The sequence below is a fragment of the Trichosurus vulpecula genome, chromosome 1, assembly GCF_011100635.1.
Source record: "Trichosurus vulpecula isolate mTriVul1 chromosome 1, mTriVul1.pri, whole genome shotgun sequence".
Classification (NCBI taxonomy): Eukaryota; Metazoa; Chordata; class Mammalia; order Diprotodontia; family Phalangeridae; genus Trichosurus; species Trichosurus vulpecula.
The window spans coordinates 497,843,016-497,865,273 of record NC_050573.1 but is presented as its reverse complement, the minus strand read 5'-3'; the positions used below and the strand labels follow the sequence as shown (position 1 = coordinate 497,865,273).

The following is a 22,258-nucleotide window of genomic DNA, read 5'->3' as shown; positions in this document are numbered from 1 at the left end:
GGATAATAACAGCACCTACCTTCCAGGGTTGTTATAAGGATAAAATGAGATGATAACTGTAAATTGCATATTTATACAATGTATACAATGGATATAAAATATACATTGTAATCACTATATAAATGTTAACTATTATGATTATTTTTGATTATTCTCATAGCACCTTAGCACAGTGCCTAGCACATAGTAAGCTCTATAAAAATGTTAGCTGTTATGAAAGCTGGTACCAGAAAGGCATCAAACTCATGTCTGGCAAAAAAAATGATAATAATAAATTAAGACCACACACAAAAATTTATAAAGATAAGCTCATTTATTCAAGTCATTAATGAATTTAAAGGCAAAAAAAAAATACAGTTCTCATCTGTTATGAATATCAAGGCTGGAATACCCATTCTCCCAGCTCTTACAATTGTATATATATACACACATATACATGTGCACACACACAAAAGTTAACAAAAAAAGTGCAAAGCAGAATTAGGATTCGAAGACAAACCAAATGACCCCGTAACAACCTACTGTAATGTTTACGGTTCAAAGTCATAGCATAACATACCTAACTCTGAGTACAAGCTCAAGAAAAACCAGGCACCTGTACTTTCTTTTATGCTGAAATTATGTTGTGTGTACTTTTCAATAGTTTTCCTAAAGACCAGCAATGGAACAGGGAAACACAAATGATAATTTCACAGTCACAATTCACTTCTGGATAAAAAAAATGCTCATAAAAAACTAGACCCTGAAAGATCCCAGAGAGAGAACAATGACTGCATTTCATGGACTGGTGGAGTCCGATGGAAATTTCACAGTCTGACAGATGCATCCCATGAACATTCAGCAATAGCTAACTCTGCTAAAGAATCCCTAGAAGGCCGGGAAACGGGGAAGGACTGGAAAGATGTGTTTTCCCTTGTGCAGAGAATGATCCACACACCCAAATGTTTGAAAGTGACATGAAACAGTGTGTGGATGAGGTTTTAGGATTTGGTATTTAAATTAAAATAGGCACCAAAGAAGTTGCTATTCTGGGTTTTTGCTCCCTTTTTTTTTAAAGGCACTTTGTAAAATAACCCTGGTCATGATGTGACCTGGGAAAGAGAGACCATGAATTCTTAAGATTTGCATCACCCTCTCTCTCAAAGTTATGTTCTTATGGAAAGCAGTTTTGGCTCTGAAAACACAGCCATTAGGATTAAAAATGTCATAGGACAATTTCTTTGCATTGCATAGCTGTTGTGGTAGTAGAAAACAGATTTTAAAAAACAAAAAACAAAAACATTTCCTGGGGGGGAAAGAGGTTAAAAAAAATTAGTGGGAATTTGGGAAGTGAGAGCCACAGCTATGATTTAAGAGACCGGAGTGGGGTATCCACCGGTATTTGGGGGCCAGGCAGTTGCTACATTTGTAAAAGAGGAAAACAGTCTTCGGTTTTCCAGGTATATCAAGATTTCCAGTGGTTGTCCTCTGTTCAGCCACCACAGCATATGCGCAAGTTGGAAGGCTAGAATGTGGGAGATGGGAGGGACATTAAAGACCATAGGCCTCATTTTACATAGGAACATTTAAGGCTAGTGTTCTAAGGTCACACGGTGAGTAAATAACAGAGTTGGTCTAGAACCTGGATCTCCTGACACCTAGGCCTCGGCTGTAGAGTTAGGCTTTGGACAACTATTATACTTTTGAATCTAGTCAGTTTAACCAGTCTTAGCTCAGGCTGAATATTCAGGGGTTTCTGGGTGGAAATTTTCTCATTTCACCTCCTGTTCTGATGTGCTAAGATCCCAAGGAACAGGTTTAAGTAACAGCATAGTGCTAATAAGGCTTACAGAGTGATTAACATACAATTATCTCACTTGACCCTCACAACAACCCTGTGAGGTAGGTAAGGTAGGTATCTATTTTACAAAGAGAAAAGTAAGGCTCCAATGACTTGCCTTATAGGTCACATCGCATGGAGAGCTGGCATGCTGGAATCCCAAAACCAGTGTTCTCCGCCCCCCACCCCCCGCCCGCCCCTGCACCAGGCAACTACAACTGTGGGTTACTGGATTACAGATTATTATTTACATCATTATGAAAGCCACTGTAGAAAAACTTGAGTTGTGGAGAAAGTTTTAGGCACCTGAGTTAAGCCTGGGCTAGAGTTTGTGAGAAGGGACATGCTGCATGGACAAAAGAAGCCATCAGCAATCTTCAGGAAACAGGTAGGTGGTGGGAAGGAAAAACTGAATGCCAAGGAGAGGGGAACAACGTGACGGAAAGGAAAATGACAAGGGAAGAGAGAAGTTGGAGGGAGAAGAGTACGAGAAACAAGAAAAAGGTGGATTGGTCTGCTAGGGGCTGACACAGACACTGCCTTAGTAGATACCTGGGGATTCCAGTGCCATAAGCTTATTCCTAGACAAGATAGACCCTAAGAGTCCTTAAGGGCTATAGAGAAGTCTAGGGATATATACTGAAAACAGCATTACCACCTGCATTTGTAATGGAACAGGGCACTCCAGTCAGCTTGGCTTCTACACTATCTCAGGACAGTGTCTGCCCAGGTAAGTTTTTACTTCATAATTAAGAAGTGATTTCCCAAAGAAAAAAAAATGCTGTCTCTTTGACCTTTCTATGTCTTACTCTCAAAAGGGAAGTCTCTGTCTCAGAGGTTTAGCAGGTGGTCCTATCCAAGGGAAGACAGATGACTCTCCAATATGCCCAGCAAACCAAACATGTGGGTATAACAAATGAGACATTCCACAGCCTCATTTGAAAGGTTTTTAAGTTATCTTTTCTCTCAGTAAAATGAAAAGGCATTAATACTGAATACAGCATACACATATTTTTGCCCCAACAACTCTTAACCTCAATGACATTTAAAACATTACAATTAAAGTGTATATAGGAAATTCAAGTTTATGTCACACTACCAGAAGAGCGAATCTTCTTCATGATCTAAAGAATACTAAACATCTGTGTAAAACCTGAATCAAAACAGATCACTTTATCCCACAATTACAACCCGATTTATTAATTTTAAACAATACAAACTGCCATGAAAACATATTTATCAGTCCTTAAAGAAATAAGGCAATTTAGAGACTGAGCACTGAACGATCTAGCAACCAACATTTATTTGCTCTGAGGGCTAAAATCTCTCAGAATTAAAATTTGGGGGAGACAAAAAATATCTAATACTACAGTAATTGCTGTAGTTGAGTTAAACCTTAAAACAAATATTCCTTGAAAAGCAAACTGAACAGGGTATTTAAATTGCACTCATTCTCCATAAAGTTTCGGTTTTGTTATATGTGAAACAAAATGTATCACCTACAATGCAGTCAAAGAAAAGACTCATAGCATCTCCTGAGGGGTACAGCTCTGGTACAGATACATCTAACTAAAGGCGAGCAGAAGGGAGATTCATAGGTTTTTCTGGTACAATCAGTGTGGTAGAGGCTTCTTCTAGAAGGGCAGGGAATAAGCCCAGTGCCCCTTAGGAATACAGGGGGAAGCACAAAGGTCAAGTATAGGGGATCCAACAAGAGTTGGCGAGGGAGCAAGAAAGTAGCTCAATAAAGCCAATAGGACTTTTAAGAGGAAAGTAGGTTCAATTCACAAGCAAAGCAGTACTTACAAATGGAATAGGCAATGTAGACAGAAGGAACACTGGCTAAAACAAAGACAGAAGAGGGTAAGATAGACAATATGAGTAAGGAATAGGCCAGAGGTCAGAGCTAAAGAAAGGAGATGGACAAAAAAGAGCCAAGACAGCTGGTTAGAGGCAAAGTGCAGATATATGAGAATCAGCAGAATTGAGCACCTTTTAATGAGACTGGCAGATTTTATTTCTTTGGTTCTTAAGGGATCTTGGCCCTTCTTATACTTGGCCCCCTAAGACTTGAGCTTGGCAGGGGAACCCTATTAAGACTGTCTTTGCCTTCAGTGGTCAAGAGTAACCCAGTATGCAGTCAGTTCCCAGTTCTTTCTACCCAGCATGTAGTGCTAGCTGCTATACTGGTTATGTCAAGGATGGTCTATTATCACAAACTTTGCTTGCCCCTAAAATCCACAGCAATAGGGGTGTAGATGAAATAGTAATGCTAGGTGGAAGAATGGTAGGAGAAGGGTGGGAGCTAGAAGAGAAAGCCCAACTGTTTCATCATCCAGACTATGGAGAATAATTCAGTGTTTTGAGAAAGGACACACTGAATACAGGTTGTGGGTACTGAGCTATGCCTGGTCCTCCACTTGCGAGGACACCTCCATAATTTATATGCTATTTATAGTCTACCTCTGTCTACTGAAAGGTAGTCTGAGAGTTAGTCTGAACAGCCTCTAGTCCCCCCAAGTAATTATAGACTATGGAGAAAGGGCAGAGAGAAATTATGGAAGAGGGGTCAAAGTCATACTTGGGGTGGAACGAGGTGTTTTGAGTGAGGACGTGAATAGTGATTATGTAGTAAAAAAAAAAGTCAATCCTGGGGAAGCCACACCCACCACTTGTCCTGGTGGCAGGAGGTATAATTGTCCAAGTATTATTATAATGTGTAAACAGCACAATCTTTTCATCAGTTCTTGATTATAGTGAGCAAAGGAAAAGTATAGTTTTTGCCTGCAAAGCTATGGACAGGGTATTAAAAGATAAGATGAACTAGGGACTGCAGTAAGATGAAATGTGTAGGGAGACCACTTGATCAAAAGCTATAGCTAAGGAAAATTCAAGCTATAGGGAAAGTAGAAAAAGGCTGGAGCAGGCAGAAAATCAGGCTCTTTTTGAAAGGGTGGCCAACACTACAGCGGTGGCACCATAGCTCTGAAGATTAATTTTTTAAAAAGAAGAAAAAGGACTCATCATAAGACTTAAGGATGCTATGGCTTATGGACTGGAGGAAAAGGAAAGGAGGCTTGATAGCAAACAGAGATAGAACCCTGTGGGGTTTCCTAGTTCAATCTTTGGCAAATAGCGTAAGATGAAAGTCAACAGGGATAAATGTGAAGTTTTGCACTTGGATTTAAAAAAAAAAAACAATTTCCAAAGTACAAGGTGGGAAAGCCATGGGTATAGACAGCAGCTGTCCTGAAACAGATGCAGGGTCTTCTTGAATTCTAAACTTAATGAGTCAGTAGAGAAAAAGAGCTAATGCACTTACGGGCTGCATTAAGAGGAGCATACCTTGCAGGAACAAGAAGATGGACAGTTCCACTATACTCTGCCCTCACTGGATCTCATCTGGAGTCTTGCGCTTTAGTTCAAGAACAACATCGATAAATCAGAGAGTGTCCAGAGGAAGGCAATCAGGATAGTGAAGGATCTTGAGGACATGTCATACGAAGAGCAGTTTAAAGAACTGGGCATGTTTAACCTGGAGGAGACTTAGGGGTGACACAACATGTGACTTCAAATACATGAAGGATTATCCTGTGCAAAGGGGATCACATTATGTTGCTTGGTCCCAGAAGACTAAACTAACAGCAAAGGGTAGAAGCTACCTAGGCAAATTTAGGTTTGATGTCAGGAAAAACTTCTTAACAATGAGAGTAGTCTAAAAGTGGAATAGGTAGGATGCCTTGAGAAGTGGTAGTTGCCCCCTCCTTGAAGGTCTTCGAGGTGAGGCTGGATGACCACTTGTTCGATACAGTGAGGATTCCTTTAATGAATGAGTTGGGTATTTTTTAAAAATTTTTTTTGGTGGGGGGGAGGCAATTGACGTTAAGTGACTTGCCCAGGGTCACACAGCTAGTAAGTGCCTGGGGCCACATTTGAATATGGGTCCTCCTGACTCCAGGACAGTGCCCTCATGTATGAATTTAGCTATGTATGAGGTCCCTTCCAACTCTCATATTTTAGGACTCTGTGCTGAACAGGCTTATGACCACTAGAAGTCCCACTTGACCATGTGGATAGTTTTGAACAAGCCAACATGACCTTCAGGCAAGATTCTGTGGTAAAAGTCTTTCCTTATCAAAACCACATTTTTGAAATTTTTAAAAACTTATATTTTGCCAAAAAATAAGACAAGAAGTCCAGATGAAATGGTGTGCTTGATGGACTGAGTCTTGGAAATAAGTTTCAATGTTATGCAGCTAAGATAATGCTCTCTGTAAGTCTAATAACATTTAAGAAAATAAAGTTAATCAAGTGGCTGGAAGAGACCCTCCAAAGGCCACAGGCAGTTTGACCACACATTTTATAGTCAAATCGAATTCTTCTGTAAGGTAGTTTTCAGCTCCTTTTCCTCCCTTAGAAACAATATGGAAGTCTTCCACAGTCTCAGTTTTGAAAAACTCAGATGTGTCTGAGCTAGAAAAGCAAGTATGGAACTAGAGGAGAGGGCATTTATCTCATATCACAATGGCATTTACAGGCTTGGTTAGGAAGGACTATTATATTGCTTCCCCCATGAACACAACAATATAGTCCAGGAAGTGTCCTAGACAGTTAAATGAATTCCTAGCACAGCATGGCCTCAAGATGACATCGACTATTTGGGTCCCTCAGTAAACCCTAAGACGAAGTCGAAGGGTCTCCATTTTCTGAGAAATTGTCCTAGACACCAAAGGCCACGTGTGAATGGCCTCTCTTACCAAGGAGATGGATCTGGGGCAAATTGAGAAGCTGCTCTTGCTGGTTTAGAGTTTAGGCAAAGCAAAGGCTTGGGAGGAGAACCTCTTTTTGTCAGGTAGCTGAATATAAAGGGCGTACTTAGTGGGAAAAAGATGGGACTTGAGGAGAGGCTCCATTGGATTCTACTTAACATGTGTTCTTTCCTTTGAGGTTTCCTCTTGTACTTGGAGAGGGCTGTTCATAGCACAATGGACACTCTGTCTCACAAAAGAAGCAAGGGATCTTCCTTTAACCCTTAGGTCTATTCTCTAGGAATGGATCCTACCCAATACAGACTTTCTACAGTAAGGAAGGAAGCAGCAAAGTAGAAAAGAACAGGAAGCTCTGGTGTAAATAGTAGGTTGAAGAAAATCTAGGCAAGAGCTGAATTGCCTCTCTTGTTAGAAACATTGATCAATGAGGTATGATAAATATGGGCCAGCTCTACCTGAGCATGCTGAGTGGGGTCAACCAGGTTTTCTGTGTCACCGGCCAGCTAGAGCAGTTTAATTTCAATTTAGATGTTAGCTTAACAAGCAAAGGGCTGTCTGGAACAACTTCCATAATGAACCTCACTCTTTCTGTAGCTGCTGGACTGATGGATTGGCAGTCAGCTCCTCTTGTGGATAAGTCTCTAGGCTGGTCGAACCGTAGACTACGCTCACTGATAAAGAAACTGAATGGATTCAGAGACAGGCAGAAAACAACCATCCAGTGACAGTAGATGAATAAGGCAGTTGAGGAGAATCCCACTTAGAGACAGTTTATGGAAAAGTTCATGTGTTAAGAGGTGCATGAATAGCTACAGTAAAGCTTTAAAAAATTGGAAAGTTCCTCAGTCCTCCTGTTCAAGTTTTCAGAGAGAACATTGGTTTAGGAGGCTAGTGGGCTGGGGTGGGGGGATATGCAGACTGGGTGGATATGTGAACTTGGAATTTGAGAACCTCAAGACTCTTTGGCAAAGACCACAACTCAGACTGAAGGGTGAATTTGTCCTCAAATCAGACCACTAACAGTTAGAATTCTCCCATTTTCAGGACTGTAATATATGTAGAGAAGCTGTGAGAGCCTCCATAGCACTAAGCAATGACCAGTCTATCTATGATAAACCATGGTGGAGCTCTGGGACAGACAGGTTTCACTGGTGCCAATAGAGGGCAACAAAGACCCATTTGGAACTGTTGAGTCAACTAGGCTTGCTTGTGGCACAAGCAAGAAAAAGACCAATGTTTAAGTCAAGTACTAGTGAATCCACTCATAGTGGGAGAAGGTACAAGAGACCAATCTGACAAGGCCAGCCAAGCAGATTCAGTCAAGGCACAATTTGGAAGCCAGAGACCTAAGATCACAGCAGCAGAGGAAGGAAAACAGGAAAGGAATGAGCATGAGGAAGAGTCAGTAATGAGGAAGGCAGAGGTTAGAGTCAGGTCTATGACAGGATGACAGGAAAATTACAGATGATGCCAACTAAGACTAAGGTAGGAACTGTAACAAGGAAGGGCTTTGCAGCAGCCCCATGGGGACTTTTTCTAATATTTCCTTTGGTTCTTAAAGGGCCACAGCCCTTACTAGCTGGTTGGGACCTGGTAACTGATTTCCCAAAGTGTAAACTTGTAAACCAATTTTAGCAGCATTTTCCAGTCCTTCATCATAAAATTAAATATTACAACAAATTTAAAGCAAAATTCTTATATATCACATGAAAATTTGGCAGATTGATCCTTGGGAATTAACCATCAATCACTGAAGCTAGAACGCAGTGATTTTTAGCTGTTCACAACCATCAACTTATTGTAGGGTAAGCTGTTAAGAACCATAATCAGATAGTCTCCAACAAGGGTATAAATAATCAACAATGCTTATATACAGTCTCTAAAACTTACAGCTAGAAAAGTCGTGTGCTGAGTCAAGTTGGGGGCAAGAAGTCCCACTCGTCCTAGTGATTTGGAAAAGTTTTTTGAATAATTACATGAGGCATTCCTGTTCATTCTGATTGTAGTAAAACAAAAGGCAAAAATTGAAAAAAATCCAGCAAGTTTACAAAGAGAGTCCACATAGGTCCTTGATTGTTGTCTTTTATTGGGCTCACTGAGATGCTAACTTGGTGACCCAATATCCACTGTGATTTTGGTATACAGAGGGTATTTCTGAATTTCCAAAAGTTGGTACCTAAGTGAGTTCAAACCATCAGAGTTCATGGTCTGCCTAGTGTGCGCAATTCTGTCAAATCTGTAAACAGAAAAACAAGCAATGGTGTCAAAATCCAACTGTAAGAAGAGCTATCAAACTCTTCCTTCCCCTTTCCCTTCCCTCATTTCCTTATGCTTGGAATGACCTCCAGGAGCCAGTGTTTGAATTAATCTAGCTAGAACTAGAGGGAAGGTATTCTCAATTCCCAGGACAGGCCAAAACAAAAATATCAGAGGAGAGAGTAACCTCAAGTCATGAACATACCAAACTGTCAAGGTGTCTACTCCTCCTCCCACTCTCTTCCCAAATAACCAGCTCTTGAATGCTTAAAAGTCATCACTTTAAATCATCTAGAGAAAGGAACTGAAAACTAAGAACACACCTTTGTGGATTGGGCTCATTCTTTTGGTCTCTTGAATGGCGGATCATCCGACATTTTCCAATGATAGCATTTGGGCGTGATATAGACATGCCTTTATAAACTAATCTGTAAGAGTTAAAAAAGAGGACAGTCATTCTCATGAGGAAGTAACAAACAATTTAAGCATAATTTATAATATTTTTCTTAAATATTGGTTAGCATGGTGCAGTGACTTGCTAAGTACTCCTTTTCTAGAACAGTATCAAATAAGTATCCTAACAATTACTTAACCCAAACTGAAGTTCAATATTTTGGAGTAACATTAATTCATCAAATGGGAAGATGATTGAACTTAGTGTGACCAATGAAAACTCTTTTCTCCCCTTGCCAAGAGGCACTTCATGCCTTGAGTTGAAATACTACTGTTTTTATTTTAAATATAAAAGTTTTCCCTTTAACTCATGAAGCACTGTGACTCTCTGTGTGATCTAGGATGTCATACACAAACTCTCTTTTTCGTTAATTCTTCCTATTTCTATCGTAACTCTCCCTACAAAGCTACAACACATTTAGCAATTACTCATGGTTTCTTGGAATTCAAGATTCATTCAAGGGATGTTTATTCGGCATCTATTATGTGCATAGAGCACTGCACTATATGCTGTAGGAGACGCACAAAAAAATAAGGCATATAAGAAAGGTAAACAAAAACCAACATTGCAAAACAAAACGTGCCCAAGAGATTTATAAAGTGGTATGAGAATTCACAAGAAGGAGAGGTTACTTTTAGCTGAATCGGCAAAGGATTAATTCATGAAAGGGATGGTATTTAAGCTGTACCTTGAAAGATGGGCAGGATTTCAATAGGCAGATGTTGGGACCATGAAGATGATAATTCTAGCCATAGGGGAGTGTTAGTAAAGATAGAGAAAATGGGAAAAAAGACAGTATACAATAGGAGATGGCAAAGATTCTAATGTGGCTGTGGCTGGGGCATAAAGCATGAGCGGGGAGCACTATGAGATAAGGTTGGCAGTATAGGTTGGAGGCAAATTGCAGGAACCCTTGAATGCCCTGGCATTCAAAAAGTTTGGATTTTATTACAGATAGACACAGACACAAGAGATAGACAGACAGACAGACAGACACACACACAAACTGTGATTCACTGTATGACTGAGGATGACAAGTTAAATCTAAATTACATGTGTGTTTCTGTGTGTGTATGTGGGACACATAAAGAGATGCTTATGATGAGCTTTTACCATGATATGAGTAATGTTTTTTAAGCCCATTTAAAATACCTTCTATTTAACATTTTGGAAATTGTTATCAAAATAGATTTGGATTTTATAGACAAAGGTAATTTTCATTAGCACATACATTAGCACTACATTGTTAGTAGGACTAGAGACTGAAGCAAATGTTTTGGAAATCAGTATCCAATAATATCACAAAATGAATGATGCCTTTTGATCTAAGAATTTCATTGCCAGGATTCTATTTGAAAATAGGATTAAAAGAGAAAAAGGACCTACTTGAACAGAAATATCCACAGTTGCTTTATTTTCCACAATTAAAAATTGGAGGATAGCTGAATAAATTACGATCAATTAACAGAATGGAATTTCATGATGTCATAAAAATGATACATTTGAAACACGAGGAAATATTGAAAGATAAAGCTGATGAAGATTGTTCTCAGCACTGTATACACACAACTATAATTTTTTGTTAAAGAAAATTGGGCTAAAGATGGTTGAGTTTCTGATGAGTCTAGAAGTAGACGAAGTTTGAAAAGCATTTATTTGCTTGGTCTATTATTTGTTAGCTCTTCTGGTTCTGCTTCATTAAAAGTTAGGGAATTTGGGTAAGATTTTGCCCTTTGTTTTGTATACTTATTTGATTGTTTCTTTTTTAAGTTTATAATAATTGATAGTATAATAACTTAAAAAAATGTAAGCACAGGAGATCCAAAATTTGGAAATGACCACATGAAGCAAGAAATGCACTGGGTGGCAGAGACTTTTTCGTGGTCATCTGCACATAGAATTTGAACAAATATTTACCTGTTATAAATATCATCATCTTCACCTCCCCAACCCCAATAGTTATTAGGAAATCCATTTATTTTGAGGAATTGTTCTTTACTTAAAGCAGAGACACCGCCAAAATACTGGTTATAAGGTAAGCTAGAGGGGAGAAAGAAGTAAATAGAGTATTAGTACAACTGACTTTACATCTCGGAAAGAGACTTAGGTGATCAGTAATTCATATGTCAAATCATATTATACTTACCTTTAGAAAAGGTAACTTTTGAAGAAACTTAATGAAAGGTTTTTTCTAGAGTTAGTGGTTGAGGTGGGACATAAACCCACTTTTCCCTCACTCCAAGATTCAGGGATCTACCTATCTCTCTAGGTTTCTATTTTCCTAGGGTATCTAGAAGTATGAAGTTATTGTCCATGAGGTCCTACTCCAATGGATCTAGGATTACTTCTCAAAGTCTCTTAAGTGAGGATGAGGGGGTTGGGAGGGAGATTCAGGGCTAACACCCTCCCCCCCAAAAGAAACCTCATAAAAAATGAAAAAACTTGGGGGTAGGGAGAGGAGATGCAACCTGTGATTTCATTGGTGCAAGGAAATCCAGGATGGGGCATCTTAACTTCTACCAATGCAACTTAAAAGTATTAGTGAAATGCCTGGAGGGTACTGAGGGTTAAGTAACTAACTGCTAGGCCATATAACTGTCTATCAGAGGTGAGATTTGAACCTTATCTTATTTCAAAGCCAGCCCTTTTACCCACTACACCAATTGGTTTCTACATTTTTAATAATTTTTTTATTGTATATCTTTGTTGGGTTGGCTAAGCTTTTTCTTGACTACAAAAATTAAGTGGCCAAAGGAGGTTGCATTAGCTCCTTTTATCATAAATCTTTTAGAAGATGCCCATCTGACCTTCTAAGAATTTATCCTCTCAAACCAAGGGATAGTATTTTAGAAGACCTTTTTAGGACACCTTCAAGGCCTGTGGCTATGTGACTCTATTGGACACAAAGTCCTGACTGGGTAGAAAGACAGTTTCACTGCAGAAAAGGAGAGAAAGGAGAGTGAGGGAGAAAGGAGAGAGAATGAGGGAGGAAGGAAGAGGAGGAGGGGGAGGGAGGGAGGAAGGGGGCGGGGAGAGAGGGGGAGAGAGAATTTAAAGAAAAGTATAAAAACTAAAGAGAAAAAAGAACACATACCTAAAATAGAATTTCACTAAATGAAATCTTTTTTTAAAACTACATTTAATACTTTTACTTGAATGTTTCCTTCACGATCATAAGCTTTGCCAAGTATCATCACTATTTCACAGATAAGGAAACTGAAGCTCAGAAGTCAAGTGCCATGACTATTATCACAGATTTAAAGCTTAGTCTCTCGGGCCTCAATCTATAAAATATAGGAGTCAAACTGGATGGCTTCTTGGGTTCATTCCAGGTCTAAAACTATGAACCTATGATCTTAAGCATCAATACTGGGCCTTCAAGTTCAGTGTTTTTTCTACCAAACTATATTCCAAAAAACATCATCTAATAAGGCTATTTTACCTCTAGCTGTGAAATTGACTGACTTTTTCAAAAGTCTAGAGGAATATTATTGACCGTCATAGTTACTGTTAAAAAAAAAACACCCCAATCTATGAACAAGACAAGCATGGGGAAATTATTTGCAGAAAAACTTAAAAATGGATTCTCAATAAATTTCTGTGTACTTATAATGGAGGAGGAAGGGAACAAGAACATATTAGTAAACCTGGAACCCATTTAAAATGATGAAATAAAATAATTACCACAAACACTACAAAGCATTTCAACAATAAAAAGTCTTCATGTTCATATGGATGGCATTTCTGGACTTCATTCCCCTTTCATAATAATTGATTGGAGGGAAACTTAATAGTATGATGCAATTTCATATAAGACTTTATTTTCTTTCTTATTGGATTTAACTAAGGTAATTTACTACTAGATTTAAGGAAATGTTGGGCTTTTCAAAATAGTTTTTAAAATACCCTGCTTTTACAGATACGCATTTTAGTAAATAAAGAAATAATATTAATCTCTCCTTCAGGAAATTGTCCAATCAATGATAACAGGGACCTGTGTCTGACAGAGGAGGTAATATTCCACCCTTCTCATCTCCTTCCTTGGTCATTATAATAAGCATAATGACATTCTTAAACATGCTATAAGATGGGAAGACAAATGAATACAATTCAGCCATTTTTACCTGAGGGATATCTTACCTAAATCCAAATTTATCCATTGACACAGAGAGGTGCCGGGGCTGCTCAAAACACCTGTAAGTGTTCCTGTCATCCATAGGTATCAGATCTACATCACTAAATACAAAGCAGTCATAGTCATATTCTTTCAAGGCTTCTTGAAAGCCTACATTCAGAAGCTTAGCACGATTGAATGTTTCTTCACCATCCTAAGTTTAAAAATAAACAAGCAATCATTAAAGAAACAAAAACTCCCTGGGACAATCACCAGCATGGGCCTATCTTATTGGTTTTCTAATCCATTCACCTCTGGCTAATAATAGTATACTTACCTGTGTATCTTTACTACAGAATGGCAGGACAACTCACAGGAGAGACTAATGATGCACACCTGCTGTTCTATCATCCGGTGCTGACTGCTTTGCATGTTGCAAACGGTTTTGGTAAAATGTTATAAAACTATCTTTATTCTATTGATCTAAGGATTATGATTCTGCCCTAGTAGCAATCACAACTGAACATTTACTCTATAATGGCGCTGGGCGGAAGTCTTAAAAATTAAATTTGAGATATAAAAAAGCATGGTGAGGATGTAATGGTCCTTCTATGTATGCCTTCAGCAAATGCTACCAAACAACTCCAGAAAACTACTAAGAACAAAGCACATTAGTCTCAATGTGAGAAAAAGCTAGTTTAAAAAAGGGGGGGAGAAGCCCCTGAACATCTGCTAACAAAAGGATGCTACTAGCTTCTCAAATGGAGCTAATACTGGAATAGATCAGTCACAATCCAGTTATATACAATAGCCTAAACTCCTAAAGTTTTTATTTGGTCAGTTATTTGATATGACTCACTCTTGATATAACTGAACAAATATGTAAACTGCCAAAATAACTCATGCTACATCATATTATCCAGCCTCTTTATCTTTAAACCATTAGGACAAACCCCAGCAGCTGCTCCCCCTGTTCCCCTGTTTCACAAAGTGCTAGGGTATAGAGATGGCATTTAAAAGGTTGCCTTAGGATTCTTGAATCCCTTGATATTTGCTAAAGAGGGACTGTTATGGATGGGTTTTAATTCTCAGACAGCACAAAGTCATTGGGTTTTTCCAGGAAAACCTCTCCATAGGCTTGAATGAGATACTTGAAAAAAAACTCAATGACATGGTAGATTACTGTCCTTCCTGATATTACAAAAATGTCAGATAAACTTATGGAAACTTCCTTAAGTGTAAAGGTCAATATAACCTCTTTCGTAATAATGTTAGAAAAAATAAGATTGCTTGCAATTTAAATAATTTCTTTCTTTGCTTTGTGGGACCAGATTGTCCCCTACCTTGGTAGGGCATGGTACTGGACTTAGATTTGGGAAGACCTGAGTTTGAATCTTGACTCAGATACTTATTTGCCATATGACCATGGATGAGCCACTTAATTCACTAAACTCTCCTTTTTTTAATCTGGAAAACTGGGATAGTAAACAACATTCACCTTAATGAGCGTCAAATAAAATAACCCAGGTTTATACCTTTACAAATGTGAGTTATTATTGGTTTTCTAAATTTAAATTAAACAATATAAGTCACAGGTGGTCAATGATATGAACAGTTCTCAAAAGAAGAATTGCAATATTAACATTTCAAAGAATGCTCCAAATAGCTAATAAGAGCAATGAAAATCAAAACAACTCTGAGGTTACACCACACACTCAGCAAATTGGCAAAGATGACAAGACAGGACTAGTCAATGCTGGAGGGGCTGTAGAAAGTCAGGCACACTAACTCAGTCATTACAGGTAGAGCTGTGAGCTGGCACGGCCATTCTGGAAAGCAATTTGGAATTATGCAAACAATAAAACATCCATAGCCTCTGAAGGGGAGATTCCACACTAGGAACATACAGAAAGGTCACTGACAGAAAGAAAGGCTCTGTATGCCCCAAAATATTTATAGCAATGCTTTTTGTGGTAGCAAAGAATGAGAAACCAAGTATCTACTGAGGAAAGGATAAACAAAGCATGGTATGTGACTGTCATGGAATGTTATTGTTCTGTAAGAAAAAATGAATATGATGAATATATAGAAAAATAGAAAGACTTATATGAATTGATACAAAGTGGAGTAATGAGTCAGGAAAACATCTACAACAATTAAATATGAAGGACAAGTGCTACCACACAACTGAAAATGAATGCTGTGAAATTACAAAGAACAAACTTGACTTCAAAGACAAGATATGAGGAGATACCTCTCTCAACTCCTTTGCAGAGAGGGGTGTGGGAGATATCCACAGGTATGGAATACTGTGTATGGTGTCAGATTTTTTTTTCATGATATTGATGTCTTTTGCTAATTTTTTCTTTTTTTTTCTCTTCTTAAAAATTCTTTATTATAGGGAATGCCTGAGGGGAGGGATAGGGAAATACAGGTAATATAAAAACAAAATATTTCAATAATAATCTATTTTTTTTAAGTCACTGTTTCCCTGGGACTTATTTTCATTCTCAGTCGAATGAAGGGGTTGATATCTAAGGTCCCTTCCAGTTCTAAATCCTATGACGCAATGTAACCCCATTACAGAATAGGTTTACAAGTGTTTTATGAGCTATAAAGTGTTACACAAATACAAGATATCATTCCTAGTTAAACAGGTTGATAAACATTACTCATTAAACTTTCCAGTGCCAGGTGTACAAGTAAAAGCATTTTTCTAAAAATTCTCTTTTCTAAAAATCAACAGTTAAGCCCCAGAACAAAGGATTCCTTTGGTCAGTATTAGAAAGTATTCAGAATTCAGTGTCCAGCATGACCACTTGTGTGAAATCAACCCATACAAATAAGCAAATACAGATTTTTTTTTTCACAGCAATGACTTTTTCATAACTCATGTTTACATACAGTATTTTAAAACATTATAGTTTCAGTATTTGGGTTGGTTTTGCTGAACTGAATATTCCTACCTTCTTTTCCAAATTCCTTAATACAAAGAATGGTTTGCTAGATATGGAAGGCAACAGAGACATTCAGAAATGAAGGTGATAAAAAGGCAAGAGAAACCGAAAAACAAAACTAAGTTTTAAAAAGAAACATCCTAATTTATAGCTTTTAGCTTAATCTAATCAGATTACTGTGATTGCCAGGGCACCTAGCAGGTACCTTTGTCCATGTACATCTATCAAAGAGAATGAACGAGGGCAGAAAGCAGATAGCTGGTCACAAGATTAACATTCATGTCCCCCCCCCACTTTTGATCAGTCTTATGATGAAATGACTCTATAAATAGTCTGTGTTGAGCACTAACGGAGGCTCTGGGGAGGTCCCCTTGGACAGTATGTTGCCTATTGGTTTTATCATCCCCTTGGACTAGGATCCCGGGCTATTTGCTTAGAAAGTATATGACATAGTAACTGTATCCCCCAGAAATATGGTTTTCACATGTTCCTCTCCTGCCAGCAATAACCTTTGTTCTAGCACAGAGGCCTCAGTACTGATGGAGATTGTCTTAAAGGAACTGAAGAGCTTTCAATGAAAAAGGAATTAGAACTTGTGGCTCTGTTTGGCCCTGCAGGACTAAATAAAGAATTATTAGAAGTTTCAGAAGAACAGAGTTGGGTTCCATGTAAGTAAAAACTTGGAGAAAAGGAACAAGCATTTATGTAGCATCTGCTATATGCCAAGCACTGCGCTAAGTGCCTTTAAAAAAAATTATTATGACATTTGCTCAATTAAGAGTTATTGATCCAAAAGTGGAATAAGGTGCAGTAGAAGGTAATGGTGGTGGTGGTGATGGTGGTAGTAGTAGCAATAATAATAATAAAACATTTATATGGTACTTTATGTTTCGTGAAACAGTTTAACCTAAATTTGCTCACTGGAGCTTTGAGTTTCACCACAACTCTGGAAGGTAGGGATAGCATGGGAAAGTCGAGGAGGCTCAGTGGGTAACCTGCCTACCGACACACAGCTAGTAAGTATGAGAGGTAGGACGTGAACCCAGATCTTCCTGATTCTAAGTCTAGCCCTCTTCCCACTACACCAAGGGTTCTTACTCTTTTTTTTTTTTTTTGTTCATAGACCTCTTTTTGTCAGTCTGGTGAATTCTATGGATCCCTACTCAAAACCATGTTTTTAAATGAATATCACTAAGAAAATAAATTACATGGAATTAATATATTAAATATTTAAAAAATTAAAAACAAAAATTTAACTCCCCCCAATGCTTTTTTAAAGTTCAGAAATCTCAGTGTCTCATAAATCAAGCTGCTAAATCTAATTAAAGGGGTATTACCGATTTAAGATGATATCATGACTGGTCTAGTTCTCAAGTAAGAGGATAGCAGAGATCTACAAAGGGCCCGAGGCTAAATAATGACCAAAAAATCTAAAGAGAAAGTGCAGCAGGCAGCTTCATACCAGCCTTGGACTGCACGAAAAGACAACCAGAAGCTTGCAGGCACTGGGATAGCTGTTCCACGGAAAAGCTAGCAAGAGGGCAAGTAAGCCAGAAGCTTGCTAGTACAGACTGGAAATGCTAGGAAGAAGATGCTCCAGGGGAGTAAGCAGCAGCAGCACTCTGACCACACAGAAGCTAGGAGCCAGAAACCCTCAGACTAGAGACAATGAAAGTTCTCAGCACCCTGAAAAGGGAAGGGAAAGAACAAGTATTTATTAAGTGCCTACTGTGTCTTGGCACTGTGCTAAATGCTTTACAAATACAACAACCCTGTGAGGAAGATGCTGTTAATGATCCCCATTTTGCAGCTGAGGAAAATATGAGGGAGACGGATGTGAAGTGATTTGCCTGGGGTGTCAGAGGCCAGATGTGATCTTCTAGATGCTAAATCCAGTGCTCTATCCACCAGGCCACCTCACTGCCTCCTAGAGAGGAGCTGGGTAGGTTTTGAAACGCAAACACAGGAGACAAAAGAACTTGAGAAAGATAAAGAGGATTTTCATAACGGGAAGGGGCCAAATGATGATGAAGTACTTATAAAAGAGACAAGAAAATCTTCAGAATATCACTGGTTTCTAGGGTCAGAGAAAGACAAGTATGGGTTGGGGGCAGGAGGCATTGGGGGAGGCTGTTTTATTTTGATGGTAATAACACAGGAAAGAAAAAGGAGGGGCCAAGGAATACACTAAGTTATAAAAGAGGAAGAAAGGAATGGAACTTCCTATTTCTCATGATCAGGTATACAAAAGAACATACAAATATGGAGGGGAAGAAGAAATAGCACATGTATCTCAATTCTATCTGAACCATAAAAGGAAGGGGTCGGTCTCTCTCTCTCTCTCTCTCTCTCTCTCTCTCTCTCTCTCTCTCTCTCTCTAACACACACACACACACACACACACACACAGACAGAATTTGGTGTAGAAGTAATCAGACTCAACAAGGAAATAGATGGATACAAGGAGAGTGAGGGCTTAAAAGAGAGGAGATATTCAGGGAGGGAAGTGTCACAAGCAAAACAAACTTCAGCTTAAGAGGATAGATAGTGAAAGGGGATGGATTGATTTTTTAAAAAGTAAAGAAAGAGTAAGGACCAGTGATCAGGGTCTAGGCAAGAGGAAAAGAAGAGAAGAAGCAGAACAGAAGCAGACCATTTCAGTTACATATCATTACTGTTAATTATACTCATCTTTTACCACATTCTTTGAAGGGAGGAGGAGGGTGACTGGACAAAGAGAGGAAAAAAGGAGAATTAGCAACCATAAGTATGAATGTGAATGGGATGAACTCACCCAAAAAACAGAAAGAGAGAATAGAATAGAAAGCAGAACTGAGTGACATTTTATTTACAAGATTTACACTTGAAATGTAAAGATTCACAAAGTTGATGTGATGGGCTACAGTAGAATTTATCTTGCCTAAGGTGAATGGAAGAAAGCAGAGATAGCAATCATGATCTCAGAAATAGCAACAATAAAAATATACATAGTTAAAAGAAGTTAGTAGGGAAACTATGTTATTCTTAGGGCACCATAGAGAATGAAATAACATCAGTATATGCACCTTATGGAATAGCACGTAAATATTTAAAGGAAAAAACAAACTAAGTACAAAGAGAAAAAAGTAAATATTTGAGGAAACCCTTTCAGGTTAGACAAATTTAATAAGGTTTAAAAATGAAAGAAGTTCAGGTCTTTAACAGAATTTTGTCAAAATTAGGTATGACAGATAGGTTTCCTGCAATTATGGAATGTGAAGAGAAAGGAAGATACATATTCTCAGCTGTGCATGGCAATTTTATAAAAACTGACTAAGTCAGGGCTTAAAACACACACAACAAATGAAGAAAAGCTAAAGTATTAAACCAGCAGTGTCAAACTCAAATTGAAACAGATCCTTGAAGGCTGAATATTAACTTAGAAATATAAAAATAAAAATTTTCTATGTTGTACTGTATTTTTATTTATTTTGTTAAACATTTCCCAACCACATTTTAATCTGGTCCTGTAGTACTTGTTTTGCTAGCCCTGAGTTTGATATCTCTGTATTAAATATATCTTTTCTGACCACAATGCAATAAAAATCATAACCAATAAAGAACCTTTTAAAGAAAGGATTCAAATTTAAATAAAGACCAAATAATTTAATCCTAAAGAATTATTTGGTGGATCAAAGAGCAAATCAACAGATAATTTTAACAAAGAAAATGTTAACAATGAGACAACTTGATATTACAACAACACACCAAACTATTAGGATGCAGCCAAAGTAGTTTTTAGGAAAGTGAGAAAAAGCAGTGCTGAACTGGAAAACAAATATCCTGATTTTCCCAAAAAAAAAAAAAAAAAAAAGGTAAGAGAATAAAATAGAATCTTTGAACTACAATTCAATGAGTTTAATTTAGAGTCCTGATAAAATTCCAGGAATTATTAAAAGCCAGCTGCCTAGAAAAGGAAGTAGAGATTACAAAGTATCAGCATGACTTCATCCAGAACAACTCACGTCGGACTTATTTCCTCTTTCTGACAGTCTGGTAAATCAGCAAAATGCTATAGCTATAGCCAGATGGTGCAGAAGACAGCTCGAACCACCAAAAGCCACCGATTATCAGATTTTCAGTGTGAGCATTTACACAATTGGAAACATTACAATGGATTTATTGTTTTATTTAACAGTTGTATCCCAGGCTAGTTTTTCCCTGAAAGGGCAATGACACTGTCCTGGAGACTTAACTGGCCCCAGGAACTAGGGCTTCATAGTCACCTAAAGCTTACAAAAAAGCCCAAGTAGTCAGTGATCCTCAGGTCTGACAAACTTTCTATTGTCCTTAGTCAACACATCTTTCTGACCACTATGTGCCACATGTAGCAAACACGGAAGTGAAGAGAACTGTGCCCAACTGCATCAAAACAAACTTTACTATATATCCTTTCTATACTATGGTTGAGTAAATTTCCTTTTGTTATATGTTACATGGTCTTATTGAGAGCTGCATTTTGTTTCAAACCTAAAACAGAACTTGGTCAAGAATAATTGCAAAGTCAGCAAGATTGGCTCAAAATGATCTTGTAGATGACACTATGGTTAAAGTGAGGAAAAGGCAATGGGGAAAGAGAAACTTGAGTAGTTGCTTCCGGCCACACAAGAAAAATCTTCTCAATGGGATAGAGATGGGGGCCTCCACTTTCACAGTGGCTTTAACCCGTAGGCTATATAAGGAGTTTGACAGGGTACACAAAACCAGGGCTAGCATCCAGTTGCTGATGATCCCAGAAAAGCCGGACTGCCAGCACGAACACTGGGAATCCAGTAGTAAGTGAGCCTTAGGCTTATTCTATTACTCTTTACCCATCCATTCCCTCTCCCCCCCCATCCCCCCCAGACTTCCTCCACAGTGGGATTGGAGGTGGATGGGTTTTCACTACAAAGGAACTAGGGAAGTAAGGTAGTGGTGATGGGTAGTGTGAAATTCCTAAAGGAATTGTGTTTGGTGGACTGGATCTATGTTACAACCCATCACAACTCCCCTATTGCCAATGACCAGCATGATGGCAATTAGATCCTAGCTTCTTGGCAGAGCCTCACCTGAGTGGTACCAAGCTTTAGCATGAACCCCTCCATCACACTTCCAAATGGGCTTGTGCAACTGGTGAAATTAAAATGAGAGATCAGGACAGACATAGCAGCTATCTGGGAACATAGAGTTTTATAAGTAAATGACAGGATGAGGTGTGGCCCACCGGATGTGAGATTTGTATGCAGCTCTTGAAATGTGGGTTTAATAAGAATGGCAAGGTATCCAAATGGGGCAGCTAGGTGGCACAGTGAATAGGGTGCTGGGCTTGGAGTCAGGAAGATTCATCTTCCTGTGTTCAAATCTAGGCTCAGACACGTATGAGCTGTGTGACCCTGGGCAGTCACTTCACCCTGTTTGCCTCAGTTTCCTCTCCTGTAAAATGAGCTAGAGAAGGAAATGACAACCCACTCCAGCATCTTTGCTAAGAAAATCCCAAAAAGGGTCAAGAAGATTCAGACAAGACTGAAAACTACTAAACAAAAAAACGGAATCCAAGCCTAGGGAGGTGACAGTCCAGCTCTAACCTATCTGGTGTGTGTTAACAGACCACACCACACCACAAACGCTATGTTTTGCTTTAGGGGTTTACATTTTAAGAATCATATTAAGCTAGAAGTTAAGTTGTCCAGAGGAAGGCCACAAAAATGATGAAAGGCCTTGAGATCATAAGAAACGAGGCTCATGAAAAGGAACTGGATTTGTTTAGCCCGGATAAGAAAAGATTGAAGAACTAGAACAGTTTTTTTAAAAAGTGTTTGAAGACCTGTCATGTGGAAAGGGGGTTAGATTTTCTTCTGTTTGGCTCTCCCC

General features: G+C 38.5%; 1 protein-coding gene across 1 annotated transcript in view; it reads right to left on the bottom strand.

Annotated features, from left to right (window-relative positions):
- Positions 1 to 294: 294 nt before the first annotated feature.
- Positions 295 to 22,258, bottom strand: part of B4GALT1 (beta-1,4-galactosyltransferase 1) — an 87,495-nt gene continuing 65,531 nt past the window's right edge. The window contains exons 3-6 of the mRNA XM_036739410.1: positions 13,439 to 13,626; positions 11,216 to 11,338; positions 9,168 to 9,272; positions 295 to 8,824 (exon numbers count right to left, since the gene is read on the bottom strand). Of these exons, the coding sequence (XP_036595305.1) occupies positions 8,692 to 8,824; positions 9,168 to 9,272; positions 11,216 to 11,338; positions 13,439 to 13,626 (549 nt within the window). The 3' untranslated portion in view covers positions 295 to 8,691. The remainder of the gene's footprint in view (positions 8,825 to 9,167; positions 9,273 to 11,215; positions 11,339 to 13,438; positions 13,627 to 22,258) is intronic.